Below are 24,505 nucleotides of genomic sequence, written 5' to 3' on the forward strand. Positions count from 1 at the left end.
ACAAGCGACGGGATCATCGACATCGCCGAATCAATCGTGATTCGGTAGGGACTTGCTTAGCCACTCCGAGGTCCGTGGGTGTGGCAATTACAGTCCACGAAGTCGATGTGCAAATGAAGGTGGTAAAGAGGAGCTCGCGACGATTGGATATTTTCATCCTGTTAGTTGCTGGGTCTGATTGAGCATCCGTGTAGAGCGCAATGTGATCTGGTGCGCTTATATAGGGCTTTTCGGAAGACAGCCTAAGCAACTGAGTGATTTCCTTTCTGCTTGGAATAGTAGAATCAAATATAGATTTACAATGTGACGAAACGGTGCTTGGAAGCTGTTCTTGCACCAGGCAGAAGATTCGTGTCATCATTTCTGAAATAAGACAATTTAAAGCAGTCGACTGCTGTTCATGGAGGGCGCAACCGGGCATTTCCCTCGTCTGTTTCGGACTTGACATAGGTACCATCGTATTCAAGATGCTGAGCTCTCGTATAGTTTCCAGGCATTCTTATGGATATTCAACAGTCGGACTTTCTGTCTGTCAGATGGAAGTAAACGTTACCTATTATATTACCTCTAGTTCAGGAAACATTGTGGGGAAGAGCCTCAGCCGAAGCGCATGAAGAGCACGCCCTCCTGGACTCTGGCTTGAACGGCAACAAGCGTGATTTCACAGCAACAAGTCCCATTCGAGACATGGCATCACAGACTCGTGGCCCCTGATATCGTACTCTACGGCTTCCCGACGAGGCTTCGAATGGTAAGCATTCCTAAAGGCTTAGCCAGAAGACAGTTGAAGCGAGTAAACCGACTAGTTAGTTAGCCATGCCTGACTCTTCGGAAAGCGGTCATAGTAGCGGTAAATCTTTCTGCCGAATACTTTCCGTTCGCTCGCAATAATTTTTGGAGACTTCAAATTTCCCCACGGGAGGAATGCATTGAATGTTTTGCGACCACAAGTTCCCAAGATGGAGGTCCCCGAGAGCCCAAGTATGCAGAGCGAGCAATTCAACCCCCTTTTCAACTATATTTTGTCTTGTCGAAGCTTTTCTAACACATTACAGCCTCGGAATTCCCCATCCGTCCTACTACGGCCCTCAAAATTAAAAAGAAGAGGTCTCCGAAGAATGGAAACCTCACACCAACAATCACACCCGCGAAGAATGGCGCAATTGAGGACTCGGCGCCCGAAGATGGCCAAGCACGGCCCTCGAAGCGAAAGCGAGACTCACAATCAGGTCAACCAAGCAAAAGCAAAAAGTCGCGTCGAGAATCCGAGATCGAATTGCCTTCGAAGGTCGAAGCCGAGGAGCTTGAAATAGAAGAAACTCAAGATCAAGTACAAGATGAGAGCGGGGAGAAGAGCAAATCTCGAAGGGCTTCTACCTCCGAGGCTTCCCCGGATCCAACCTCCGATGCGAAAAGCAACGATGGGCAACCGAAAAAGGCAAGAGGGCCCCGGATCGGAGGTAGAAACCAGCAAAAGGTTGGATTTTTCGCCGAGGACGAAGTCAAAGCATTGGAACAATTCAAAATCAGATTCTGCAACACTCACGGTGTTCAAGGACGTCTCTTCGATGCCATGATTCAGCACTCAGAGCGCGGTGGAGAGGAGTGGCCTCTGCCGACGCAAGTGCAAACCAAGAATGAGTTCTGGAATGAGATATACGATCTGATTCCTGACCGAGATCGTCGTTCTGTCTATCGATTCATGCGCCGTCATTTCCAAGATACTACGCAAAAGGCCCACGTATGGACTCCCGAGCAGGACGATGAGCTTGTTCGGCTTCATGCTCACCACGGGCCCAAATACGCGCTCATTGCGAAGATCCTCGGCCGCAGCGACGATGACGTGACGCAGCGTTGGAAAAATCGCCTACAATATCGGGCGACCAAATTGACCGGCGCTTGGAGTGAGGCTGAACTTGTCGCATTTATCAACTCATTGGAGGAATACCGAAAGATTCTCATAGAGTCTTCTGCAGATCCCGAAAAGGCAGGCAAGGATATCTGGGAAATGGACTTGAAATCCATCTCTTGGGGGTCCATCAGCAACGGCATGGAAAATACGCGGACCCGTCAACAATGCGCCGATAAATGGCGAAAGATTGCCAAGACCATCAAGACCCTACGCGAAACCGTCGATCCTGACGCCGATTTCGACCCCAGCGAGTCAGCCAGGAGATGGCAGCGGTACAACGGCAACTCATCGCGCGAGAGGAGCACAGCCCCAAAATCAGAGGATTTTGTGAACAGTGATAGCGAAGAGGAAGAGGGTTCTCGCATCCCTAGTTCAACCCCGGCACATCTCCCCAAACTTGAACTTACCAATGAAGAAGAAAGACTTCTTCTTTCGCAACTAGATCAAGCTCCCGGACCACAGCCGTCAGTCAGTCTGAGCATTAGCGAGGCAAATGGCGTACCTGGCGCGGAACAAACCTCGCCGAAGCAGACCAATGTCTTCACTGAAGAGTTTGCAGCAATGGAACCTGCGACTCCCTCCCACGAGGTCTCCGAGAGCGTGGCGGCTGAAAAGCAGAGATTACGAGAGGAGAAAAAGGAAAAGAAACGCAGGAAGAAGGAAGAGAAAGAGCGCAAGAAGCTAGAGACTGCAGCGGAAATCCAAGCTCCTCATGAAAGCGATAGTGACGGTAATCAGAACGATGATCCGTCCACGCCACATCAAAAAAAGCGCAAAGATAAAAAGCACCGCAAGTCGGAGATGAATGATGCAGAATTGGTCGCGTCATCAAGCAAGAAATCCAAGAAGGAGAAAAAGACCAAATAGTCGGCTCGGCAAATTCAAGTACGAGGACGTTGGCGTGTGATTGAACATGAATAGCCTCGTTCACGTCATGTCTGGCAGCATCCCATTCCGGTCTATTGAGAAATAAGAATCATCGCCTTCAAGCTTTGTTCAGATCACCCGAACGAGCAGACATCTGGAACAGTTCAGAGCTTGATGCTTCCCGCTCATCGAGTCATGTGGTGAGTTTTCAAGCTTACCTTTGCAGAAGCGAAGTAGAGAATTACCGACCCAATCAATTCACCAGTTGGCGACATTGTCTGGTCAATGAAGCACGCTTAGTAGTTAAATAGAGTCGTAGACTTTAGAGCCGTTGTCACTGGGTCCTGCATTTTCACGCCAGAAAGTTGACCAGAAAGATAATTACAGAACTGAAGACTATGCATGGGCTATTGGTCATGACTCGTCCACTGCACGATGGGAACACACCTTAAAGAAACTGAAGAGTTGCTCGATGATGATAAAGACAAGCTTGTTACAGCACCAAGTCACAAAATTTGGACCGAACCACCTCATATACAGGCTGTAAGGGGCAGGTGCTAGTCACTTCTCGAACATGCTGTGCTGATAAAAGGCGAGTCTGGATCTACAGTTCATCTTTGCGGGTGTTTTCCCCACTCTGCTCCTCCTGATCTCCCATCACCACTTTTTGCGCAGCGTCTTCCCCCGTCTGAACAAATCCGACCTGCTCAGTAGCGACGCGCTTCGCCAACGCCGCGATCTCATCATCGTACACAGTCCACTCTGGCACCTGTCTCCTGGCCCGAGCCAACTTGGGCTCCTTGGTCATGGGATTGTTGCAGAGGTCAATCGTCCGAGCAGTGGCCAGGTCCTCATCGGAGCACCACGTTTCACACCACAGCCACTCCTGCGGCAGGCTGTGAATGGGGATATGATGCTGCATGTGGTTGGGAAGGTCTTGGTCAAGGTTACTCAGGCTGTTGGGATCGGCGGAAAGCATCTGGTATTGTCCGCGGAGACGATCACCGGCAGCGAGAGCCCGGAATCGATTGAGATCGACTACATACAGAGCGGAGATATGGTAAGGCTTGCCTCGTAGGAAAGTGCTCCAGTAGCCTTGCTTCCAGAAGCGGAAGCCCTCCATTTCTGTGCGGGAGTCGCCCATGGGGGTGAAGCCGTAAGGTGCGCCTTCGAGATCGTGCGTGACGAGCTCGTACATGTCTGTGCGGACGATTTGGTCGGCGTCGACAAAGATGACTTTGTCCAGAGACAAGGGGAACAGAACGTCGAGGAAGAGCATCTTGTAGCCCCAGATCTCGCGTTGTTTTTCCTTTTGCGGACGTAGCCAGTGCGGCCACTTGTAGGTGACCATTTCGTAGGTGAAGCCGTATTCTTCGGCGAGATGCGGGAGGAATGCACGGAAAGAAGGCGAGAGGAATTGTTCAATGAACCAGAATTTGACGGTGTGTTTGGTATGTCGCATCACAGAGACCATCATGATATTGAGCATGCGCTCATACAGATGACCACTGGCGACGGAGAAGATGTTGATATCAGCGTGTTTCTCCTCCGACTTGGATCCGACCCCAACGCTCGACAGCACGCCAGATGCAAAGTTCAGACCCTTGGAAAGGTAGTCGCGAGTAGAACCCGGCTGGGGCCCAGTTTCAAGCACGTCGTCGTCCTCATGGCCGGGCTTTCGAGAAAGACGCGGGAACAGAGTAAGTCCTTGGAAAGAGAGCAGGGTCACCTCGTTGACCTCGTCCCCGGGTTGGGGTCTGTGGCCAAGACCACCCACGCTATCAATCTTGAAGATCTTGTCACTACGACCAGGCTTGAGATTGATCTGCCACACACCCGGTTGAGCCTTGAACTGGAAGTATCCAAGATTGGCCATGATGATGGTGTCTGCAAAGTGAGGGTCGTTTTCTGTGCCCAGAACAAGCTGTACTCCTCGGGGTGGAGACTCGGTGGTCGTGTCGCGAGAGTGACCTTCAATCAGAATGTGCTCCAAAGCGTATATTGCATCGACGTTGGATCCAGGCTTCAGGGTGCTGAGTTTAATATTATCCGGGTCATATATAGACTCCTTAGGTGCCACTAGCCAGGACGAGGGAACATCCATACCCAGAGTCAACAGCGCATCGACCGGTGTGCCCTTGAAGGAGGCCCCAGGGCACACGAGCGCTCCCTCGCCTGTGAAGGACGGCTCAGAGTCCAAGACATAGCGGTAGAATCGCTTGATAGGCAGCTCCTTGAGTTCGTCTTTGGGGTTCAAGAAAATCTTCATCTGAACACCAGCCAATTCAGACAGCACTCGCAGAATCGGCAGCCATTTCTGAGCCGTCTCGGACGCCGGGTCAACAACTACACCCACATTGATCGCCGGGTCATCGGAATTAGAGACAGTGATAATGGAATGCTCAGTCATCCACTTGTCTGCGACATTCATGCGGAAGTCAGGCACGCTCTCAAAGATACCTGCCGGTACGTTTGAGATGGCCGAGAGTGCAGCCATAGAAGTCAGCTTGGCGATATCGATTGCCTCGGTGAGCTTTTTATCCAAACCAAGTGACAGAGAGGCTTCGATGACAGGTTCGATGCGTTTCGATCGCTCGTAACTGACAAGTTGATGGAGCTCTTTGACGCTGAGCTGATCATCCACTGGTATGGGACCGACAGCTCTGCCGTTCACGATGAGTCCTTCGGTTCCCGGTTCGAAGCCCAGCGCTTTGGCGAGCAGTCGATGAGCTCCAAGGACTTCTAGTACGTCTTCCGCAGGCGACTGTGCAGTCTCTGTGAAGGCAAGAAGATCCAGCAAGTGATCGATGTCGTTTGCCTTGGAGAGAGACGCTTGAAGTCCGTTGAATGGCGACGAAAGCTGTTCGCTCTGGCTTGCAGAGTTGTGCACCAGCAACAACTCGATCTCTTCATTCTCATTTCGGAAGGCCAGCGCGTCGGTAAGAAGCTTCAGCCCGGACTCTGTTTCGAAATCGCCAACGACAATGACATGTACGCCACCCTGAATTCCTTCAGCAGTTGGAATCCGGGGGAATATTGCCGATGTTGCTGGATCAGTACCAAATATCGTTGCAAGGTCCACGATTCGGACGCTTTTGGGATCTTCGGGCATGATCATAGTGTTCCGCCTCTCGAAAGCGCCAGTGAGGATGTACTCAGGCAGTGAAGCATCATCAGTCAAAATACCCTGAGCAATGCCTTGCTGAACTATCTTCAAATCTCTACTAATCAGCATACTCAGCTCCTGCATCCAATTGCCTTCCCGAGAAACAGGAACACCATTGACGAGGAGGGGAGGGTTAGACCCAACAAGTCCCAGCCTCCGCTGATAGTCAGAGCTACGCTTCGTCGCAGACTCGTAGATTTCACTCTTCATAACTCTGTCGAAAGACAGTGTCTGCTTCTCTAAGATTGGCTTCCGTTCCTTCGTAGCTGTGTTGAAGGGGCCTTTGAGAGCTTTTCCAGATTTGCCTGCTGCGGCCATCTCCTGCAAGTAGTGAAGGAATGCTTCCACTCCAAAAGTGTCGTAAAGATAGTGCGCGACCTTTAGTTGAGAGACGGCGTTTGGAGATGAGGCGGTCGGTACCAGGCCAAACCGGATAGGAATCAGGCGCTTGATGAAGGTCTGAACTTGGTTCACGACAAGAAGTACGTCTTCCGGAACGGACAAGTCAACCGGGAACACGACGTTATGCAGGTCACGGCGGACTCGAGGTAGTTGCCCCGGGTAGGTATTCGCGATGTACTATTTCAGGTTATCAATACTTCTTTCTTCCATCGGTACTGTAACAGGAACAGAGGAGCTCTTACCCCATCAAGAGCGCTAGACCAAGTCTCATAACGCGAATCATGTTCCAGGTCGTTCAACCATAGAATGACATCTTTACCTTCTGTGGTGTCTCGATAGTCATAACGAGGAGATTGGTCCTCGGCCTGTGACTCTGCCAAAGCTTTGTGCGACAGAAGCTTGACGGTCTCCTGAGCAGATAGTCCCAAACTGCGGAATTTTTCAATCAATTTTCTCTCACGACGGAGAACCTCAAGCAAAGAGAAGGCGTCAATCTGCCTTTCATCGATCTGCATGCCATTGATCCACATGACATTGTACCCAGCTGGGATCATACGGCCCCGGTTGATATGGATTTCTTGACGCAATTCTTCCGAGGCATTATGCGCTGCGATTGCTGTGGAATATTTGGGGAAGTCTTGGGATAACCTGAGCAGTGTTTCAAGAGGATTCTCACTATCCATTACGTAGCTTGCAGTGTTCAGGCCCAGGCGTGAGAGCTCTGAGGCAGACAGGGGACGAAGGGTATCTGTGGCATCCTCTTTCAGCTCTCCCGAGCTTTTCTCGGCATTATCGCTGTTGGAACCACTCAGTCGCTCCGCGTCTCTGTCATCAATGACAATGTAGTCTGTACGTTTCAAAGCAAGTTCCACACCATATCCAGATACAAACAGAGGTCGTGAGACCCAGTGCTGAGGTGGGCGATAGCGAACACGGTACGAAACATCACCCTGTCTCGCCATTTCGCTTATCTTCTCATGGAACTCCTTGAACGTCGGTGCGGAAATATCCGCGTAAAGAACGGCAGGTGGAAGCGACTCATCGCCAAAGACACGATCGAAAGGAAGGTCCTTCGGGTCCCTAAACACCCAAATTCAGTTGGTAAGAGCCACCTTTTCAAACCCCTGAAAAACAAAAATGGCTTACGAGTCACCGTTAACATCTTGCTGCGCGCGCTCCATCAGAGACGAGCAATATTGTTTGCCATTGAGATGAACCCAAACCGGACAAGCTGCATCCTGCGCCACCATCAACGACTGCTGGACCGACGTATTATAGTATTGGTAGTGGGCCTGAATCCGAGGAGCAGATGATCGAATGGCCATCGATAGCTTGAATGACGAGAGACTCTCGGGGGTCCGGAGATGTCCATCTTCATGAATGACCTGCAAGAAGCGATCGTATAACTCCTTTTCGGAAACAGCTTCCTCGAAGGCGCCATCTGCAATTCGATCGAGTAGGGGAAAGTAGGAGGTTTTATTCTCCTCGGCAGCAGTCTCACTAAGCCAACGAGAATCCAATTATTAGCATCAATTGCACGATGACCCGAACAGCGTTCTTCGGCCGCGAATAGGTTTCGACTCGTATTGTTATGGAACCTTTCACTTACAGCAATTCAACAAGATAAGGCGAGGAATCAAAAGAGGCCTGCAATGCTACATTGACTTCGGGGTTCGCTTGGGCCAAGCAAAGCGGGAGAACAGTCCCGAGTGTAGCAAGCCAATGCCATGAGGCTCGCGATTTTGTTGAGGGTTTCATCCTCTAGATGATAGGCAGCGGCCAGCTGGAAGAGGGCAATGCCCGGAGTGACGGTACCCGGGTATGGTATCCTGGCAATGATGCGTGTTTCTCATTCAAAATACACTCAGAAAAACATATGAAAGCATTGTTCAGCCGTTTGACCAGCTTCTTGATCTATGGTCTGAGGAATCGCGGAGAAGCTACTCCGAACTGGACACTTGGAGCAATCTCCTTATCGCGCTTATCGCACTGATAGCTTGTACGGTAGGCCGCGCGGCAAATGATGCAAGGTTTCGCAGGATGGACTACTCCCATGTGGAGGCCTCAGGAACGAGAGCGACCGAGTAAAGACCAGGTATAATCATACAGATTACAGGCAATATGTGATTACTTTACAAGTTTACATACTGAATGCTTAATGAGTATTGTGTTCTCATTTTCAGAAAGACACCATTCAAGGAAAAAAATTTTCAATTCAAGATGAGCCAAGATTCATCTGGTATGATCCTCGTTACCACGTAACATCGTTAAAAGTACGGTCGAGACAGCGCCGCCGTTGTGATTCCCGTAATGCATGCCACATTCGTGATGCGCCCGAAACTCCATGTCATCTTTCAAAACGAAAAAGACAACCAAATAGCAATTGTTCCCAAGATGCCACCCATATATGCAATTTGCCAGGCCATTCTTTGCTTTTGATCGCCACTGAAAAACAGACAGCAGGGACAAGGTGAACAAAGAAAAGTCAAAAGAGAGGTTGATAAAGAATAGTGAGAGGGCGTAAGGATGATGTTTTTTTTTCCGCCGAGTGGTTGAGGCGGAGAAGGGTGGAAAGAGAAGAAGAGAAGAGAGAGAGAGAGAGAGAGAGAGAGAGAGAGAGAGAGAGAGAGAGAGAGAGAGAAAGAGAAAGAGCGTGAGGGAGGAGGAGAGAGGTAGAGACTGGCTGGACCGCCATCATTGGTTGCCAGTGGAGGTCGACATGTTCGACTGAGAGTTCTTCCGAGTGTACGCATCGCGAATCAAGCGGTCGCGTTTCTCCTCGGAAACCTCGAAGATTGAGGAGCTGTAGTTGGAGCTCTGCTGACTGCTGGGTCGAGTCAACGCCGCGGTCGACTTCATCTTGCGCAAGCTACGGAGCTTGGCCGCAGGGCCCAACGAGCGAAGTTCGCGCGAAAGTCGCTCCAGCATGGAGCCCTTGCCAGAAGCAACATCTTTATCCGACAAGACAGGGAACTGCGGAAGGGGCTTTTCGCCCCCAGCATCCTCGGCGACCGACTCGGTGCTGCCCATGCCCTCGGGGACAGCGGCACCGAAACTGCAGCCGGAGTCAACCTTGCGGGTTCGGGGGTGCCCTCTACTTTGTCGAAGTGTGCTGGTTCGTTGATCAAGACGCACTCGTCAATGAGCTCGGTGGTCTGGGTCAGGAACTTGTCCAAGACACTGTAGACGGTGGACCAGGAATTGGTGTCCTGCTCCACTTCACTCTGTTGGACCAAGTGCTGCACCGACTCCGTACCACGGGTGCTGACCTTGTTGATCAGCCGGAAGAAGGTGTCGCGATGTGATTTCAAGAGCTGGTAGGTCAGCTGGGGAGTGGGCGTCACAGCCCCCGCCGATACCGGTGGGTAGAGAGTATTCAACAGCGCAATGTGATTGTGCTTGTTGTGGGGCTCCAGCAGGATCTCGTTGACGATCATCCAGCGGCGCAGGCCAATGTAGATCTGCGTGTACAGCGCCTCGAGGTCGCGAGCTTTGGCGAGAATGGATTCGACCCAGGTCATGACCCCGGGGTACTTCTTGGCCAGGTCGGACTCGGTTGGCTTCTCCAAATGTTGGCGCTCGACGCCCAGGCGCTGCAGGGCAAGCGACATTTCCTTTTTCCACCGATTTTCGAGATCTCGGGCATAGTCCAACGCGGTCAAGCCTTGCGGGAAGTCCACTTGTTCCAGGTCCTTGGGGAAGCACCGGCGGAGGAAGGAGGTCAAGAAGGCCGGCGGGAGAGAGCATGGCTGCGACGGCATGCGGGAGATCTGGTGGATCAGTTGGGAACGGAAGTCGGCTGCGGCGTCCACCGTGCTCTCTTGCGACGAGTTTGAGGCCTGCGTGGATGTCGAGTTGCGGGGGCTGAAGGCGGTTTCGGGCGAGCTGCTGCCGCCGACGAAGGACTTTGTCGGATGGCAATTGAGGGCGTACATGTCCCGGAGGGGAATCTCGTAGGAGCCCGGGTAGCGCGAGCAATGGTCGAAGATCCAGATCAGAGCCATGCCGTCGGGCTGGTTTTGTGATGTTGAAGGGGAGGACATGGTGATGGTGACTGTGGACAAGGAGAGCAGGACTTGATCGATGCAAGAAGAAGAAGATGATGAAAGAATGAAGGAAAAAAAAAGGGAACAGGCCGTCTATTGCCGTCCAAGCAGTGACCTCGACCAACTCTTTAAGAGGACGAGAACCAGTGGTCGGATGGCGACAAGGTCACAAAGATTCCAAGAGTGAACTTAACAAGAGCGAACAACTTAGCCACTCGAAAAGGCTGGGACGGGTTTCAAATCGGCCGAAGGGTGATGTTGTGAGACAGTCCCCCAGACAGGAGCGCAAGTGAGAGTGGGAAAGGCGCGGAAGATAAAAAAGATCGAAGACCCCGGAGGCTTGCCAGTGTGGGGGGGGGGATCAGAAAATGGAGGATTTCAGGTTGATGCCACCCGCGACATCCAGCACCGACGTCGTCACAGCGTGCGCGTGCCCTTTGAGCGTGGCTGAAAATTAGGACCGAGGCGATACAATTGTGGACACCTCTTTCGCTTTTTCTGTTTCCCTTTTGTTTGTTGTTGTTTTTTTTTTTTCTTCTTGGGAGGAGGTGATGGTTTGGCGAGTGTCTGGGAAGTTTTTTCTTCGATCTGTCTGAGATGCAGACGCGAGGGGTCTGCAGGTGGGTGAGGGTTCCGGTTGGCTGTTCGGAGCTGACGGGCTGCAGGACCGGGCTCTTGGGAGGACCCGCAGGAACAAAGTCCGGAAGGCAAAAGACTAAAAAAGAAGAGGCAACGAGACAGGAGAGATGCTCGATTGCCACCCTTGATGGGAGAGCTCGGTCGTCGATTTGGGAGGAAGCGCTTCTGAAAAGGAAAAAGAGAGGCGATGGTGGATGGGTTGCAAGACACGTCTCACGGGAGGTTGACGGAGGAGAAATGTGCGGTACGGTGGACGGTCGCAGCAATGGTCAGTGGATTTAGTCCTGCAGCAGAGCGAGAGACTGGAACCAGGGACGGGGTTGCATGGAAAGACGGGAAGAGCCGACACGTCGTGTGGTGGGAGTGTATTGTTGTCAACAAACACAGGACCTGAGGACAGTAGTAGTAGTAGAAGTACTCTGTGAGTCTGTACTCTGTGAGTCTGTACTCTGTGAGTCTGTACTCTGTGAGTCTGTACTCTGTCGGTCTGTACTCTGTCGGTCTGTACTCTGTCGGTCTGTACTCTGTCGGTCTGTACTCTGTCGGTCTGTAGTACCCCAAAGGTTCGAGGTACCGAGCGCGAGAACAACTCGAGAGAAGGAATGGACGCGAAACCGTCGATCGGATGGTCTAATGTGAGGGAGAGAGAAGCCGCAGGCTATGGCATGTCTTGCTGACCTTCGTGGGAACCGTTTTTGCTATATAACTGGAGTCACTCGGCAGTGGGCACTGGCAGTGATCCCACACGAACATAATAGACCCAGAGTCTTGCCAGTCCTGGAGCCTGTCCAGTGTCCACCGATGGTTCCACCCATTTCCGCGTATTCCACCCTCACGACCCGACGAGACTCTCGAGCGGGTCTCACGGGCGAGACGTGGGACCTCATTTTGGGTCGAGCAAGCAAATGGGCCAACTCGATGGACCTCCCTTTCCGGTCCCCCACTACCTTCCCAGTCGAGCGCCCGTTCGTGTGGTCGACCTGAACCGTGCATCGTGTGTGGGATCCTTTGATTCCTTTTGGGGACTGAGTCGGGAGTCTGGACTCTGGACTCTCCAGAGTCCAGAGTCCAGAGTCTCTCTCGACTCCTCGAGAGAGAGAGTCTCCCGTCTCCACTGTCTCTAGCAGGCTCCCGCCCGGCTGCTGGTTCCTGACCCCGCGGCTCCGATGGAAGTCCAGGCGACTCGAGGGGTACTCGATGAGCGGCTGGATGATGCCGTAGTTTCACAGGTCTCATCGGGTACCCAACTGGTTCAAGTCACCTTCCAAGGACGTCAGTGATTACTGCCCACGGTGCCCCACCCTTGGCACTACTAAAGGACAATCGTGCTTTTGCTCAATCAGTTGAACGCGTAAATGCGACGGGTACTATGGTCTGACGCCGGACGCAATCCTTCAAAGTACAGTACGGAAGTCACTTCCTAGTCCTACCAGTTCCTACGTTCCGGAGCTCTTGGTGTAGTAGTGGGGGTTGTACCTGATGTTTGCTTGCAACGCACTCTGGCGATCCAAGTCCCTTGAATATGACATATCATGCAGCGGGTCCGATGCGCATATCCGCGATGGTCAAGATTCCTTCACACTGCATCATGACGAGATGGATCTCCCCCATGCCGTATCACCATCCACCAGAGATGGAGTCAAACGAAAGCCGACATCAGTGATGCATACCACCCTTACGGTGCGGATGGGCCGAGGAGCGGACTTGGCCGCGAACTATCACAAAGATCACGGGACTGTATGATGCACCGACTCTGTAGTCTGCATATTGATCAGTGTGTGGTTGAAGTAGTCGAAACTCAGTCCATACTCCATAGTCCAGAGACTCCATACTCATCGTCATTCTCCATAGTTCATACTCGATAAGTTCATAGTCATACCCCATCCTCCATCCTGGTAGAGCGGAATCCATTTCCAACTATCTTCCCCTCCTTCTCCTTCACCTCCACTTTGCAACGATGAAGATCTCCTCGAGGTCCACAAGAGTGACGGGGATTCGTCCCGTCAGGACGGTTATGTGTCGCCTTTTGGGGAGGATCCACCGGCACCACCGCACTCAGCCGCCCCTGGGAGAAGCCCGTCAAGAATCATCATCCTGATAATCCTGATCGTCACGATCATCCTCAGAAATCTACCGTCCGACGAGGATTCTTCTTCACCTTTCCATCCCTATCCGCTTCTGCGATTCCCAGTCAAGTCTACTGTCAGTGTCCACTGTCCACTGTCCCCCCCTCTTCATAACTTCATCGGGCCCAAGGGCGCGCTCACACACACACAACACTAACCGATTCATGCCCGGGGCACATGCGTGAAGCCTCGAGGTGCGTAATTGCATTAGTCCCGTCCGGCGGAAGATCAGCTTCTGAATATTTTTGCCCCCCCCCCCCCCCCCCGGCTCCTCGCAGAAAAGGGTCCAGAGCCATGCAAGTCTCCCATGAATCCTGCGCGAGCCCTTCTGAAGTTCTGACAGGTTTTCTCGCCAGATCCTGGAGGCATAATACCATTCGTCAATGGCGCGCACTATGAGATGGAGCGTTATTTTCGGAGTTGACCTGAAGCTTGAACCTCGAGAGTCATTCCAGTTGCATAGTACCTGAGTACTGGCACTACCGGGCAGTGGACACTGGGGCAGTGCCTTCAAGACACAGTCCACAGTCCACTTGGCCAGGCAGATCCATTCCGTGAGAATGACCTGAGATCAGGCCATACCTTACCTCTCTACCCTACCTTACCTACTGAACCTAGATCTACTGAGTCCTGACACCAACAACATCCGAGTCGCATAGTAAGACCTCGCTTCATGAGGTAGCAGCACTGAACCGTGCGTGTACTTGGTCTTGTGGTAGCACGCCACTGTAGCAGTGTTGTGGGAGACCGGGTACGTTGGAACTTTGGATAGATGAAAGGCCGAAAAGGGATGCGGCGACCGACTGGTGGCTGAGGCAACTCTGCTTAGAGCTGCGCCCGGTGGAGGCGTGCCCACGTAATCACCATTTCGACGCGACGACATGTTGTATTGCACATACTGTACAAGCTATGTAAATGACTTTACTGTTGGTGTACGTTGGAGAATGCCAAACATCCGAGATTGGAATCGTTGGACCTGTCGCACGCAGCTCATGCTCACTTGCGGAGCTCGAGAATTGACCAACTTTGCTGGTACGACTCCCGTCTGCCGAGATGGAATCGTACTGCTGCTTCCGAAGCCGAGGAGATGTGAGTAATCAATCGCATCTGGAAGGGTGACGTCCAGCACGAAGTGACGAACAGCCTGTGAGATGGAACACTGAGCCTCCCGCTTCCCCAGTGGCATTGACGTCAACTAACAAATAACCCAGTTGGGCCCTGTCATCCATGGTCCGCATTCAATCATCGCGATCGACCCCCGCCCACGACCCGTGGAAAAGTGGTCGGCTTGTGAATCGTAATCTCCCACGTCGAGGATTCAGGTACACAGGTACACTGCCAAGTCCCAAGTCCCAAGTCCCAAGTCCCAAGTCCCAAGTCCCAAGTCCCAACTGTTCGAGCTTCAGCCTCATGGTTGTACTCAGACCTCTCGGGTAGGAGTTTCTGTTTTCTTCTTTTTCTTCTTTTTCTTCTTCTTCTTCTTTTTCTTCTTTTTCTTCTTTTTCTTCTTTTTCATTCTTTTTCCTTCTTTTTCCTTCTTTTTCCTTCTTTTTCCTTCTTTTTTTTCATTTTTTTGGTTCTAGTCAGCTACCCAGCATACCAAGTAGGTAGCTGTTAACTACTAGGACAGTAGTACTTGTGTATAAAGTACAAACTTCAAGCCGCAAACATCATTGGTCGTATCCGGTACCTGCATCCGGACATCCTGTCGGTGCCGCATCCTGAACTTTCCCCGTGTGGACTCGTCAGCTATGGAGATTGGATTTCTCACCTCATTCGACGATGTTGTTGTTTACACAGCAGCTGACTGTCGCCAAGTCGATCAAGAAGCTTTCTCGGCGCTGAGACAGTAGAACTAGTCTGGATTATCCCCTCCAGGAAAAGACCATACGTCGACTCGGTCATTGGTCTGTTGACTGAGACTCTGTTCAGTGTTCACTCTATGGAGCTACGAACAGTCTACCACCCAATGATGGGTCTTGGAAATGGAAATGACATACAGGCCGTTTTATCAGGGACAGCTAGTCCGACCGTCCCGCAAACTCCGCTATCATGCATTTTCCTAGAGAGCCTCAAGTGTTCTCTCTGAAGTCTGAACACACCAGACATGACAAGATGGAGATCTTGATGCTTTCACTGTAGCACCGTTAATAATATGTTGCTCGAGGTCATTCTTTCCTCCGATCATGCGATAATCGTTTACGTACCGGAACAACTTCACTAAGGCAACACCTGCGAGGCATCTGGACAATCAACAACAACGCCCAACGGTTCCTTCAAGACAACCCATCGACCTTCCCCATTCAGCCGAGGCGAGAGACCCGCAGAAAGGCCTAACAACCCGTCCGCAGTCCGCGCACAGAGATGTCAAGGAGTCCAGGCCTTGCTGACCCATCAACTTTCTACACAAAGACAACCAGACTCAGAAATCAAGTTCCATGTGCACACATTCATCTTAAGCTCTATCAATCTCCATTAGTCTAATCTTCCAATACGTGCAGAAAGCCGCATATCTAAGACATACGGAACATAATGAGTTCGAGCGTGCAGCAACTGAACTGCCCAATCGAGGCAATAAAGAATCATCTACGTACTACTAGATGGCGATCATCGCATAACGGCCAGCCTTTCTACAGTAGAGTAGGCAGGTGGTCGGCCAGGATGATTTCGATCGGCACAGGACTAGCGTCCCGACTCCCTAACTGCCGGGCCGCTTCGACTCGCTCGCGTCTAGAACTATGAGATCAGCCATAAGGGACGAGCCCACACTACTACTATAGAAGCCCGAGTGCTAATCGCGTTGTGATGCGCCCGACCGAGTCAACAGCTCGAGATCTTTCGGATGTATGCTTATGTCTGGAAGATGAAGTTCACGGGTATGACTTTTTGCCGATTATCGCATCGCTTCCTACCTGACTGTTACAATAATACCTCAAGTACCACCTCCCTAGTAGTGCACTACCAGGTAACCTATTTAGGAGGCACTGGACAGTAGGCATTCGCATAACTCGAGTATATCTCGAGTCTTCGACGCAACAGGGGAGCCTGACCATCAGTGGCGTCTTCGACACTAGCAGTCCCTCTCATCGTCTGCGTCACCATAGCCCTTCACTCGCGCGGATGAATGAAACAACTATTATCGAACCTCGAAACACAAAGCACAAATTGGAAGCACCAAAATTCAAACATGAACAGTCTCCCTATCCTGACATTCCCCATTCCCAATTTTCGCAGGGGGAGAGACTTGGTCCGCAGAAACCTATGGAAAAGGCCACTATGGATCCATGCACGCACACCTCACGTGTTCGTCATCAGCATGGTTTCACTCTGAAACGCGACCGCTGCGCTGCGGAGTGGAGACAGATCAGGAAGTTAGGAACAGTACCACTACGTATTTACGCAATGTGTCGCCATTCAGTACGTGCTTTGGTGGATTGACCACTTCATAGTTGACACTTCAACACATAGGGGGTTGAATCGAGGTTTTTCAGAGGTATGAAATTTCGGGGCCCTGCGAGTCATCAAGTGTTGTACTGGTAGTACCTTGGTGCATCTTAGCATTGAGCTCACCCTACCCATGACGTTATTCTACCCGACTCGTGTAGGCTCCTAATCACGTCCGAGATCGGGCTTCCGCTCGCACTTTCATTTGAGGAGGGAGGATGGCCAGATATTCGGTGATACCCGACCGAATGATGAAGCCGAGTCATCTTCAAGAGGTCAGGTATCCTCTATCTTTCTTTGTATTGAGAATCGCCCCGCGTCTCAGGTGGTGCGGCAAAGTATGGAGCACGGACCTGAATTAGCCAACGCGAAAGATCTAGAGGTATGAATGCGGGATGGAATTCCGACCAGAGGAACTTGTGACCTGGTGAACTCTTTCAGGGACTTGAGGCAGGTCATAACGAGTGACGAGACATTTTTGAGAACTTGAAAGTCAATCTTGCCTGTACTCGAGACACAATCATGCAAATCGTACAAGCAAAGAGTTTGCACCCAGCTAAGAATGAGACCTTTGAAGCGTCCCTTCCATATACGTGACAAGCATCAATTATCAGGACCATTCCTTTGATGACAGACTGCACCATGATGGCAGACAACTCCACAAAATGGGAACCCTGCTTTGTGGCCATTCCAATCGTCAATCGGAGAAAGACTCCAACCCTCTTGACGACCCTGGTCTAGATCTCGTCTTCTTCCTGAATCGAGTAAACCGCCAGCTCTGCAATCATCGTTCTCGCAGGAATGGTGACACAGATCGGAAACCCTCCATAATCTGGATCCTCCGCGGGCATCATCGCCGCGATCCCACTGCGAGTCTCATCGCCATTTAACACTCGCAACGTTCTCAACTGCCCCGTATCCGAGTCAACCACCTGCTTCTCTTCAAAGCGGAGAAACCCAGTGAATGTGCTTGTCGGCGAGAGCGATCGAGCTCGCACTTGGAACCCCCACCCGATCAGTAGAAATCGAGCGTCGCCTAGATGAATAACCATTCCCGCTCCCGGTCCTGGCTTGCCAAAGACAAAGCATCGCTCAATGATGAGTTCATATCCACCCCAATGCTTGATCACTGGCTTGAAGGAGTCACCCCCATCTGCCGCCAGCTCATCGATGTGGAATCCAACCAAGTCATCTGGACGGGTCTGCGCGTCGAGAATGATGGTTGCTATCGATTTGAGCAGCGCGTAGTGTTTGGTGAAGGGGTTTGTAGCGGACTCAACGGTATCAATACCAAAGGGCGATACTCCGATGGCCTGGTTCGACCCAAATGCTGTCCATATGCGTCTGGCCCCATATTCATCGCGTCGCTGCTCGGGTATGAACAGTGGCTGATTGCGATGGCGGTACTTTCGACAGCAACTTGCATAGTGGTTCAGATATAGGTCGGGCGAAATGAAATCCAATGAAGGAGCAAACTCCTGCCATATGTCAAGAACGGTACTCGTGCCGCCCCCGGATGGATAGTCACCAGGGTTTCCTCCCCTCCGGCAACGACGGGGACATTGGTTTCATCCTCGCCATCTCCAAAGGGTTGCCATACATTTGTATAGTGGGGAAGGGGGTACGCCTGTTTTCCCGCGGCTGCCACTTGGTCGAGGTATTTGGCATAATGATAGGCCATGAACAATTCGTCAGTGTGAGCTCCCTTGCCAAACACTTGTTCCCACGAACGACCGGGCCTACCGGACACGCCTTTGAAATGCTTCAAATTGACTTTCAGATCGTCATGTAGTAAGTTCCAATCACGCGTTAGGAATTGAATCAATTCCTCGGGAACCGCTTCATCAAATCGCGCCTCTGCTGCGACAGATCCATCTCGCGAGTCACCCAGTAAACCGACCTCATTCTCGACTTGGACCATAATCACAGTTGAATCCTCGCCATCGATCTTTTTGATATGGGCGAGTAGACGGCCAAATGCTTTCGCGTCAGCGTGACACCCTTCCTGATGGAATATCGACAAGACATCGCCGGTCTGAAGAATGCCGCCTGCTTGGCGCAGCTTGGCTCGAGGAAACCGTCGCGGGTTTGTTTTCACCCACGCGGGGGTATATGTAGAAATGCCTTGCACTAGTGTCAGTCTCGAGAAATTCATGAATGACCCTCTTCATTAAGCCAAGGCAAAACGCACCATTCTTGAAAGATCCAAACCAGAGCAGAACCAAGTGGAGGCCGAAATCCCTAGCGCGCAAAACAATCCTGTCCAGTTCGGTAAAGTCGAATTTATCCTCGACTGGCTCAATGTCTTCCCAGGTCACACATCCCAGGACGGTGTTGATGTTCGTTGCGACTAATTCCGGCCAGACTGATTCCATGTACTCTGCGGATGTCATCGAAGAATTCTGCAATTCTGCGGCGAGAGCAAGAAATGGTCTACCCTTGACCACCAGCTGCTGCGTCGTGCCCACTCGACGTAGATGGGGGACCCCCTCCGACGAACTCTGAGCCATTTCGACAGATGTGTGCTCAAATCTGGAACTCGAACAAAAAAAAAAAAAGGCACCGTGGTATAATATCAGATGACACAAAGGCAGACCGTCTGTGAGCTTGGCGCTCTCTTAAGCTCCCTCTAGACTCACCAGGAGGCGCCTTATAGATTCAAAAGGGAGTCACGGCGGGTGAGACTGACAAACGATATGTCCGGAACATATCGGTCAACGACGTGTCGATACTAGTCACTGAGACCGAGCCAGCTGACTGGCAGAGACGTAGGCTAATCTCCTTGAAAACAGAACTTGGATCATTCTCTTCATGGCCGAGACCCCGCACGGAGAACCTTCATCACTCCACGCGGGGTCAGATCTGGGCATGAGCGTTGGAGCCATGGAAGCCAGCGAGCATTTAACCGGACGACCGAGATATACCCGGGAAGTCACGGTCTTTTTGGACAAGCTGACTATGAGGATTGATACAAGTCAAAGGCAGATTGTATTCAGACGTACACCATTTGGTATTGCATTCTCAAAGCCCTCACATATGTGTGAGGAGACTTTGAGATGACAATTAGGCCCTGCCGTGTAGAGTCCAGGCGGCCGTCGCAGCCCCAGTGCCTGTACATCGATAAGAGCGATAAGCACTTGCCCGCAGTCCAACTCGGGGCCCACCGCCTGGGCAGAGAAAAAGATAATGACGATAACCAGCTCGCGCAACATCCTCCCCGCGAAATCACGAGAAGCCTCAATTCACGCGCAGAATCTAACAAAGCGATTCTGTCATGGGTAAAGGTCCATTGGAGCGCAAGCTCCAATTTGAAAAGAACAATCAGAATCTTACCAAACTCCCCAAATGTAAGCCCTTCTCTAGCAGACATGCCAATTGCGCATGCAGTTCTTCTTCGCAAAGCAGAACAACCGCAAAATTGACAATAATATGCAGATGCCAAGGTTGAAAAACGTCCCATTCCCCATCCTCCTGTTGCTTCTCCATATGCAGGCGCCGCTGTGCCCAAAATTGTCTACGTCTCCAGCAACACCCCATTTATGAGCGCCGTGAAGCGCGTCCAGAAATTGCTACGTCAAGCTGAAAAGCGAGCAACGTCCAAGATCGGCCTCGACGACGGGCGAAAATCAGAGCAACAGAAGCTTGCAGAGCTGGCCAAGGTGACTGAGAAGCGGGAGGAGGTCTTTGTCAAGGCCACGGGCCGTGCGATTGAGAAGGCGCTTAATGTGGGCAAGTGGTTTGAGGAGAAGGAGGCGGAATATATTGTGCGGACTAAGACGGGGAGTGTCCTTGTGGTCGATGACATTGTTGAGGATGAGGAGAAGAAAGAGAGAGAATTAAGAAGGGAACAGCAGCAGCACCGAGAGACGGAGATGAAATCGCAGAATGCTGAACAGCCTGCCTCGTTAGATCAGGGCGCTGGGCGGCCAGAGGAGTCGGGCGGAGAAGCAAAGTCCTCCTTGAAACCAGCGAAGAAGAGAAAGGGCAAACGTTCAGCTTCTGCTATCTCGGAAGATGCCGAGCTCCCTGAGAGCCGAACCCGATGGATAAAGATGGTGGAAGTGGCCGTCAGTCTGAAGTGAATACGGTTCATCCCGACAATGATTGAAAAGAGTTCACTGGACAGAACATGCCAGACACTGCGGCTGTGACATTTCTAGCAATGCCTCCTCTTGCTTTCAACCAAGGCTTATTCCGTACGGTGTCAAATTGTCGTCCACGGGAAGGCACTTACCACATAACCGCCGTTTAAGACCTGGCAGTGTCAGAGCACAAAATCATCGACGGTCTACAGATTCCATCGTGGCGGCTTACGATCGCGGCATGCTATGGCACATTTCGCCGATAAAGCACCCGGCAACATGATGGGACAACGCTTTACCTCAGAGGACCTCAACAAGCACCTATAACAATCCAGGCTCGTGCTCCTGAAGATCAAAGCACAACTCCAGGCACACTGCTCCGCCGTGGACTACGCATGGGGTATTGAGCATATGAAGGTCAAGGATGTCAAGATGACATCAAATGAGGATTCAATAGAAATATTTGCAAGGCAACTGTAAGCCTTATACATAAACATCAAAAATTGATACACTGGGATGAAAATAACCATGTACAATGTCATGCACGACCGCCTCGTCCTTTCAAGCTAAATTAGCGCTTACGAGGCGCACAGGCCCAGCTACAGACAGACCTTCTGAAAGGAAGAGGTCTGAGCTGCTCGCCGAGTACTCGAGCTCTCTTCATGCCGTTCTCATGGGGTGTGCAATCCCACCATTCTGTCCACGCGGCTCGAGGAATTACAAACTCCCGCTCACAGACTGAGCAATGGCGAATTCCTTCTTGCCGAGCTCGTCGCGCCAGCGCAATGAGAGGAATGACAAGCGCGGGGAATTCATCGTTCAGTTCCTCGTCTGTGAGCTGTTCAACACCTGGGAGTCGGGATATTGCGCGCAGAGATACCTCGCGAAGCGATGGAGCTGAGGATTCGACTGGATCACGGGCGTTGATGGGTCGCCCTTCCATGTCAAAGTACTCTACCGGGCCTGATGCAACGTGAAGAGGAATTCGCTCGTCTTGGGCCTGTCTCCCCTCGTAATCGTGGAATGTCGGAATGTATTTGAATGGCGTCACGTCCTCATCATCCTCGTCCATATCTCGATCTTCATTGTTGGGGTTTCCAAATGGTCCATGCCACTCAATCGAGTCGCTTTCATCAATTGTTGGGAACGAGTTCGGCCGCGCAGTCAGATGCTTGAGCTCGCCTTGCTGCATCAACCAAAGCAGATCCCAAGGGAGCTCGGAAAGACGGTTCACAGAGATATTGAGAACTTGCAATGCATTCAACTTGCGGATTGCTTCCGGAATGCGGGTGACCTTGTTATTGCGTAAGCTCAGGACCGTGAGATCTTTCAATTCGAAGATCTCGCTGGCGTCAAGGTTTGTTAGGGAGTTATTCGAAAGATAAATTCTGAGGAAAGGCTGAAGTGAGGAAAAGGCGTTCTCGGATATTGGTGCTTCTTGTAAGGAAGGTAGCTTGGTCAAATGTTGCAGAGGCCGTAGCAGGCCTGGTGGGATAGTGCGCAAATTTATGCCCCTATTCATCCACAGACATACAGTCAGCATTTGATCTCAATTTTGGATTCGTTTAAAACGGCCCTGTAGTACAAGATCTTACCCTAGGTCGACATTGTCGTCACCTCGCTCGAGACAAGTATCAATCACGGCTTTCGCATACTTATGCTCCTCCGACTCGACCGGTCCCTGAATCGTCGTCGCCCGAGACTGCCCTAGAATCGGAGTCGACTCAAATGCCCTGGCGAGATAGGGCACATTGGGGGCTTTGCTCGGCGCTCGTGGATCCAGCACTGTCTTGAGCAGGTCCTCTCCCCAATTTGACGCATCCTCCGACGGCAAGCAAGATTCCGCAAACGAGTCGTCACTCCCCATCCACACTCCACTGTCGACATTTCGCTTCTCCTTGAAATCAGCTCTTTTCCGCTTCGGATCGATGACCTGTTCTCCCCACCAGGTTCCTCGGTATCTGCGTTTGCGCCCGGCGCCCTCTACGGGGGCGTGGTAATTCTCTACGCCCGACGCGGGAATGTCATCGCTGGAGAAGAGCGCCGGGTCACTTGATGGCTGGCTGGATCGATCATCGAAGCGTGAGAATCGACGCGACTTGTGAAAGGAGGATGCGATTGAACCCGAACCCGAGCCTGAGCCTGAGCCCGGCAGTGCGAAACGGGATGGAGATCGGTATCGAACCCGCCGAGGAGGGGGCAGAGGGATCTCGTTATCCATTTGAGGGATATCTGCACTGCCGTACGGTCCGGCAGATGTTCGAATGGCCCCTCAGACTCCCTCCAAGATCAAGATCGAGAAAGGTGCAGTCGAAGCGGGAGTTGACTTTGAATCCAAAATGTCGCGACGCGTCGTGGGGCCCACTGCGGGGGGAGTCTTTACCTAGTGAGGTCCACGCTGGCCGTGAGCAGACGGTCAGGTGCTCACCAAACTGACAGAAGTACGGATGTCCAACTTGATTTCTCTGTCGGAGGGGACACAGACATCAATCTTTTGCGTCGCATGTGTGAGATTGCAGCCAAGTGCCTAGTGATAGAGCTTGAGTTCAAACTCAAAGATACTTATAGGTGGATACACTGGATAGACTGATAAGATCGAGTCCTGTACGACACCTTGTCCAATGTGGCGGACGCGTGGGTGCACGGCCATTTCAGGCTGGGGAAGCGGACGGCTATCAATCGGAATGTTCAACCATCGTCATCCACTCCACAAGGACCGGACGGGCATTCTGTACAATTGCATCAACGTATCGACCCGGAATGGCTAGAGAATCCAGCCCATTACTGAGAAGGGAATTAACATTGACAGTCCTTGACAGCCCACGAGGTCTAGGAATGAAGAGTCATTGTATGATTGTAGTACATGAATCAGCAAAGGTCCCAGAACGACCTGATCTGTTCAATTCAGTATATATTAAACACTTGGTAAGTGTTTCTGATGGGAAAAGAATCTCACATCTAGCTTAGGACAACATAGAGACAGAAGAAGTGAAATGGTAGTCAAAGTGGGGGACATCGAAGATAGATAGGGAGAAGTCAACATCAACTCGTGGACACAGAATTCATGAAAAGGGGTATTCGGAAAAAAAAATAAGACACGTGGAAGCCATTGAGAAGAGATAGAAAAGGCCGACATCGTCGTTAACGATCGGGTCTCCAGCAGACCAGGAGGATGAATCAAAATTGACACTCCAAAATGGGAAACAAGAAGAGAAAGGTAATTATAGAGTCAAGAGAAAAAATAATTACTCCGGCTCGACTGGAGATCAACGGCAGCAATGATGACGCGCCCCGACCGGGGCGCCTCCTCGGCCGACGCCGTATACATTGATGAGCACCAGCACCTTTGCGGGCAACAGTCATCAGGGAGAACGTCAGCGAGAACTCGATTGCGAAAGAAGTGGTCCTTTGCGCTCTGTGAGATTGAGTTCGATTACAAGGCAGCGCCCATGATCAGCGCGACCGATCCTGCAATGAAAGCCGCCGGGAGGCCGGTACTCAGCACCGCAGCGCCGTTGTGAGTGGGAGTCGCTGAAGCTGAGGTTGACGCCGACAAGGGGGACGAGGTAGCTGTGGCAGAGACTAGCGGAGTCGACGAGACCAGAGGAGTCGAGACAGTCATCATGCTTGCGCTGGAGCTGGGAGTTGGGGTGACCGCGTTCACACGAATCAAGGTCTTGGTGATAGTGGTCGTGGCAACAGAAGTGACACTATCCTCCGCCGCCATGACCGGGGCGGCGGCAAGGAAGAGAAAAGAGATGACAGCACTGAACTTCATGGTTCGTGAATAGAGTGACTCGCGCACAATGGTAGCGTTTGTC

General features: G+C 51.6%; 7 protein-coding genes across 7 annotated transcripts; 2 read left to right on the forward strand and 5 right to left on the reverse strand.

The window, feature by feature from the left end:
- Nucleotides 1-959: 959 nt before the first annotated feature.
- N7539_001322 (MYB DNA-binding domain protein) lies at nt 960-2,779 on the forward strand (the record flags this gene model as incomplete). Its single annotated transcript, XM_056930925.1, has 2 exons — nt 960-981; nt 1,056-2,779. The coding sequence occupies 2 exons, from the start codon at nt 960-962 to the stop codon at nt 2,777-2,779; spliced, it is 1,746 nt and encodes a 581-aa protein (XP_056792956.1).
- Nucleotides 2,780-3,383: 604 nt separating this feature from the next.
- N7539_001323 (putative UDP-glucose:glycoprotein glucosyltransferase) lies at nt 3,384-8,105 on the reverse strand (the record flags this gene model as incomplete). Its single annotated transcript, XM_056930926.1, has 4 exons — nt 3,384-6,524; nt 6,590-7,427; nt 7,494-7,847; nt 7,957-8,105. The coding sequence occupies 4 exons, from the start codon at nt 8,103-8,105 to the stop codon at nt 3,384-3,386; spliced, it is 4,482 nt and encodes a 1,493-aa protein (XP_056792957.1).
- Nucleotides 8,106-9,041: 936 nt separating this feature from the next.
- N7539_001324 (uncharacterized protein) lies at nt 9,042-10,390 on the reverse strand (the record flags this gene model as incomplete). Its single annotated transcript, XM_056930927.1, has 2 exons — nt 9,042-9,441; nt 9,483-10,390. 2 exons carry the CDS (start codon nt 10,388-10,390, stop codon nt 9,042-9,044), a joined length of 1,308 nt encoding a protein of 435 aa, XP_056792958.1.
- A 6,949-nt stretch (nt 10,391-17,339) lies between these two features.
- On the reverse strand, nt 17,340-19,112 carry N7539_001325 (putative beta-galactosidase; the record flags this gene model as incomplete). The annotated part of the gene is made up of 3 exons (XM_056930928.1): nt 17,340-18,080; nt 18,131-18,732; nt 18,794-19,112. The coding sequence occupies 3 exons, from the start codon at nt 19,110-19,112 to the stop codon at nt 17,340-17,342; spliced, it is 1,662 nt and encodes a 553-aa protein (XP_056792959.1).
- A 764-nt stretch (nt 19,113-19,876) lies between these two features.
- N7539_001326 (ribonuclease P subunit p20 family protein) lies at nt 19,877-20,684 on the forward strand (the record flags this gene model as incomplete). Its single annotated transcript, XM_056930929.1, has 2 exons — nt 19,877-19,949; nt 20,038-20,684. The coding sequence occupies 2 exons, from the start codon at nt 19,877-19,879 to the stop codon at nt 20,682-20,684; spliced, it is 720 nt and encodes a 239-aa protein (XP_056792960.1).
- Nucleotides 20,685-21,255: 571 nt separating this feature from the next.
- Nucleotides 21,256-22,905, reverse strand: N7539_001327 (leucine-rich repeat domain-containing protein; the record flags this gene model as incomplete). The annotated part of the gene is made up of 2 exons (XM_056930930.1): nt 21,256-22,198; nt 22,280-22,905. 2 exons carry the CDS (start codon nt 22,903-22,905, stop codon nt 21,256-21,258), a joined length of 1,569 nt encoding a protein of 522 aa, XP_056792961.1.
- Nucleotides 22,906-24,117: 1,212 nt separating this feature from the next.
- N7539_001328 (uncharacterized protein) lies at nt 24,118-24,462 on the reverse strand (the record flags this gene model as incomplete). The annotated part of the gene is made up of 1 exon (XM_056930931.1): nt 24,118-24,462. One exon carries the CDS (start codon nt 24,460-24,462, stop codon nt 24,118-24,120), a length of 345 nt encoding a protein of 114 aa, XP_056792962.1.
- Nucleotides 24,463-24,505: the final 43 nt, after the last annotated feature.

Source organism: Penicillium diatomitis (genome assembly GCF_028827545.1).
Source record: "Penicillium diatomitis strain IBT 30728 chromosome Unknown utg000002l_segment0_segment0, whole genome shotgun sequence".
Lineage (NCBI taxonomy): Eukaryota > Fungi > Ascomycota > Eurotiomycetes > Eurotiales > Aspergillaceae > Penicillium > Penicillium diatomitis.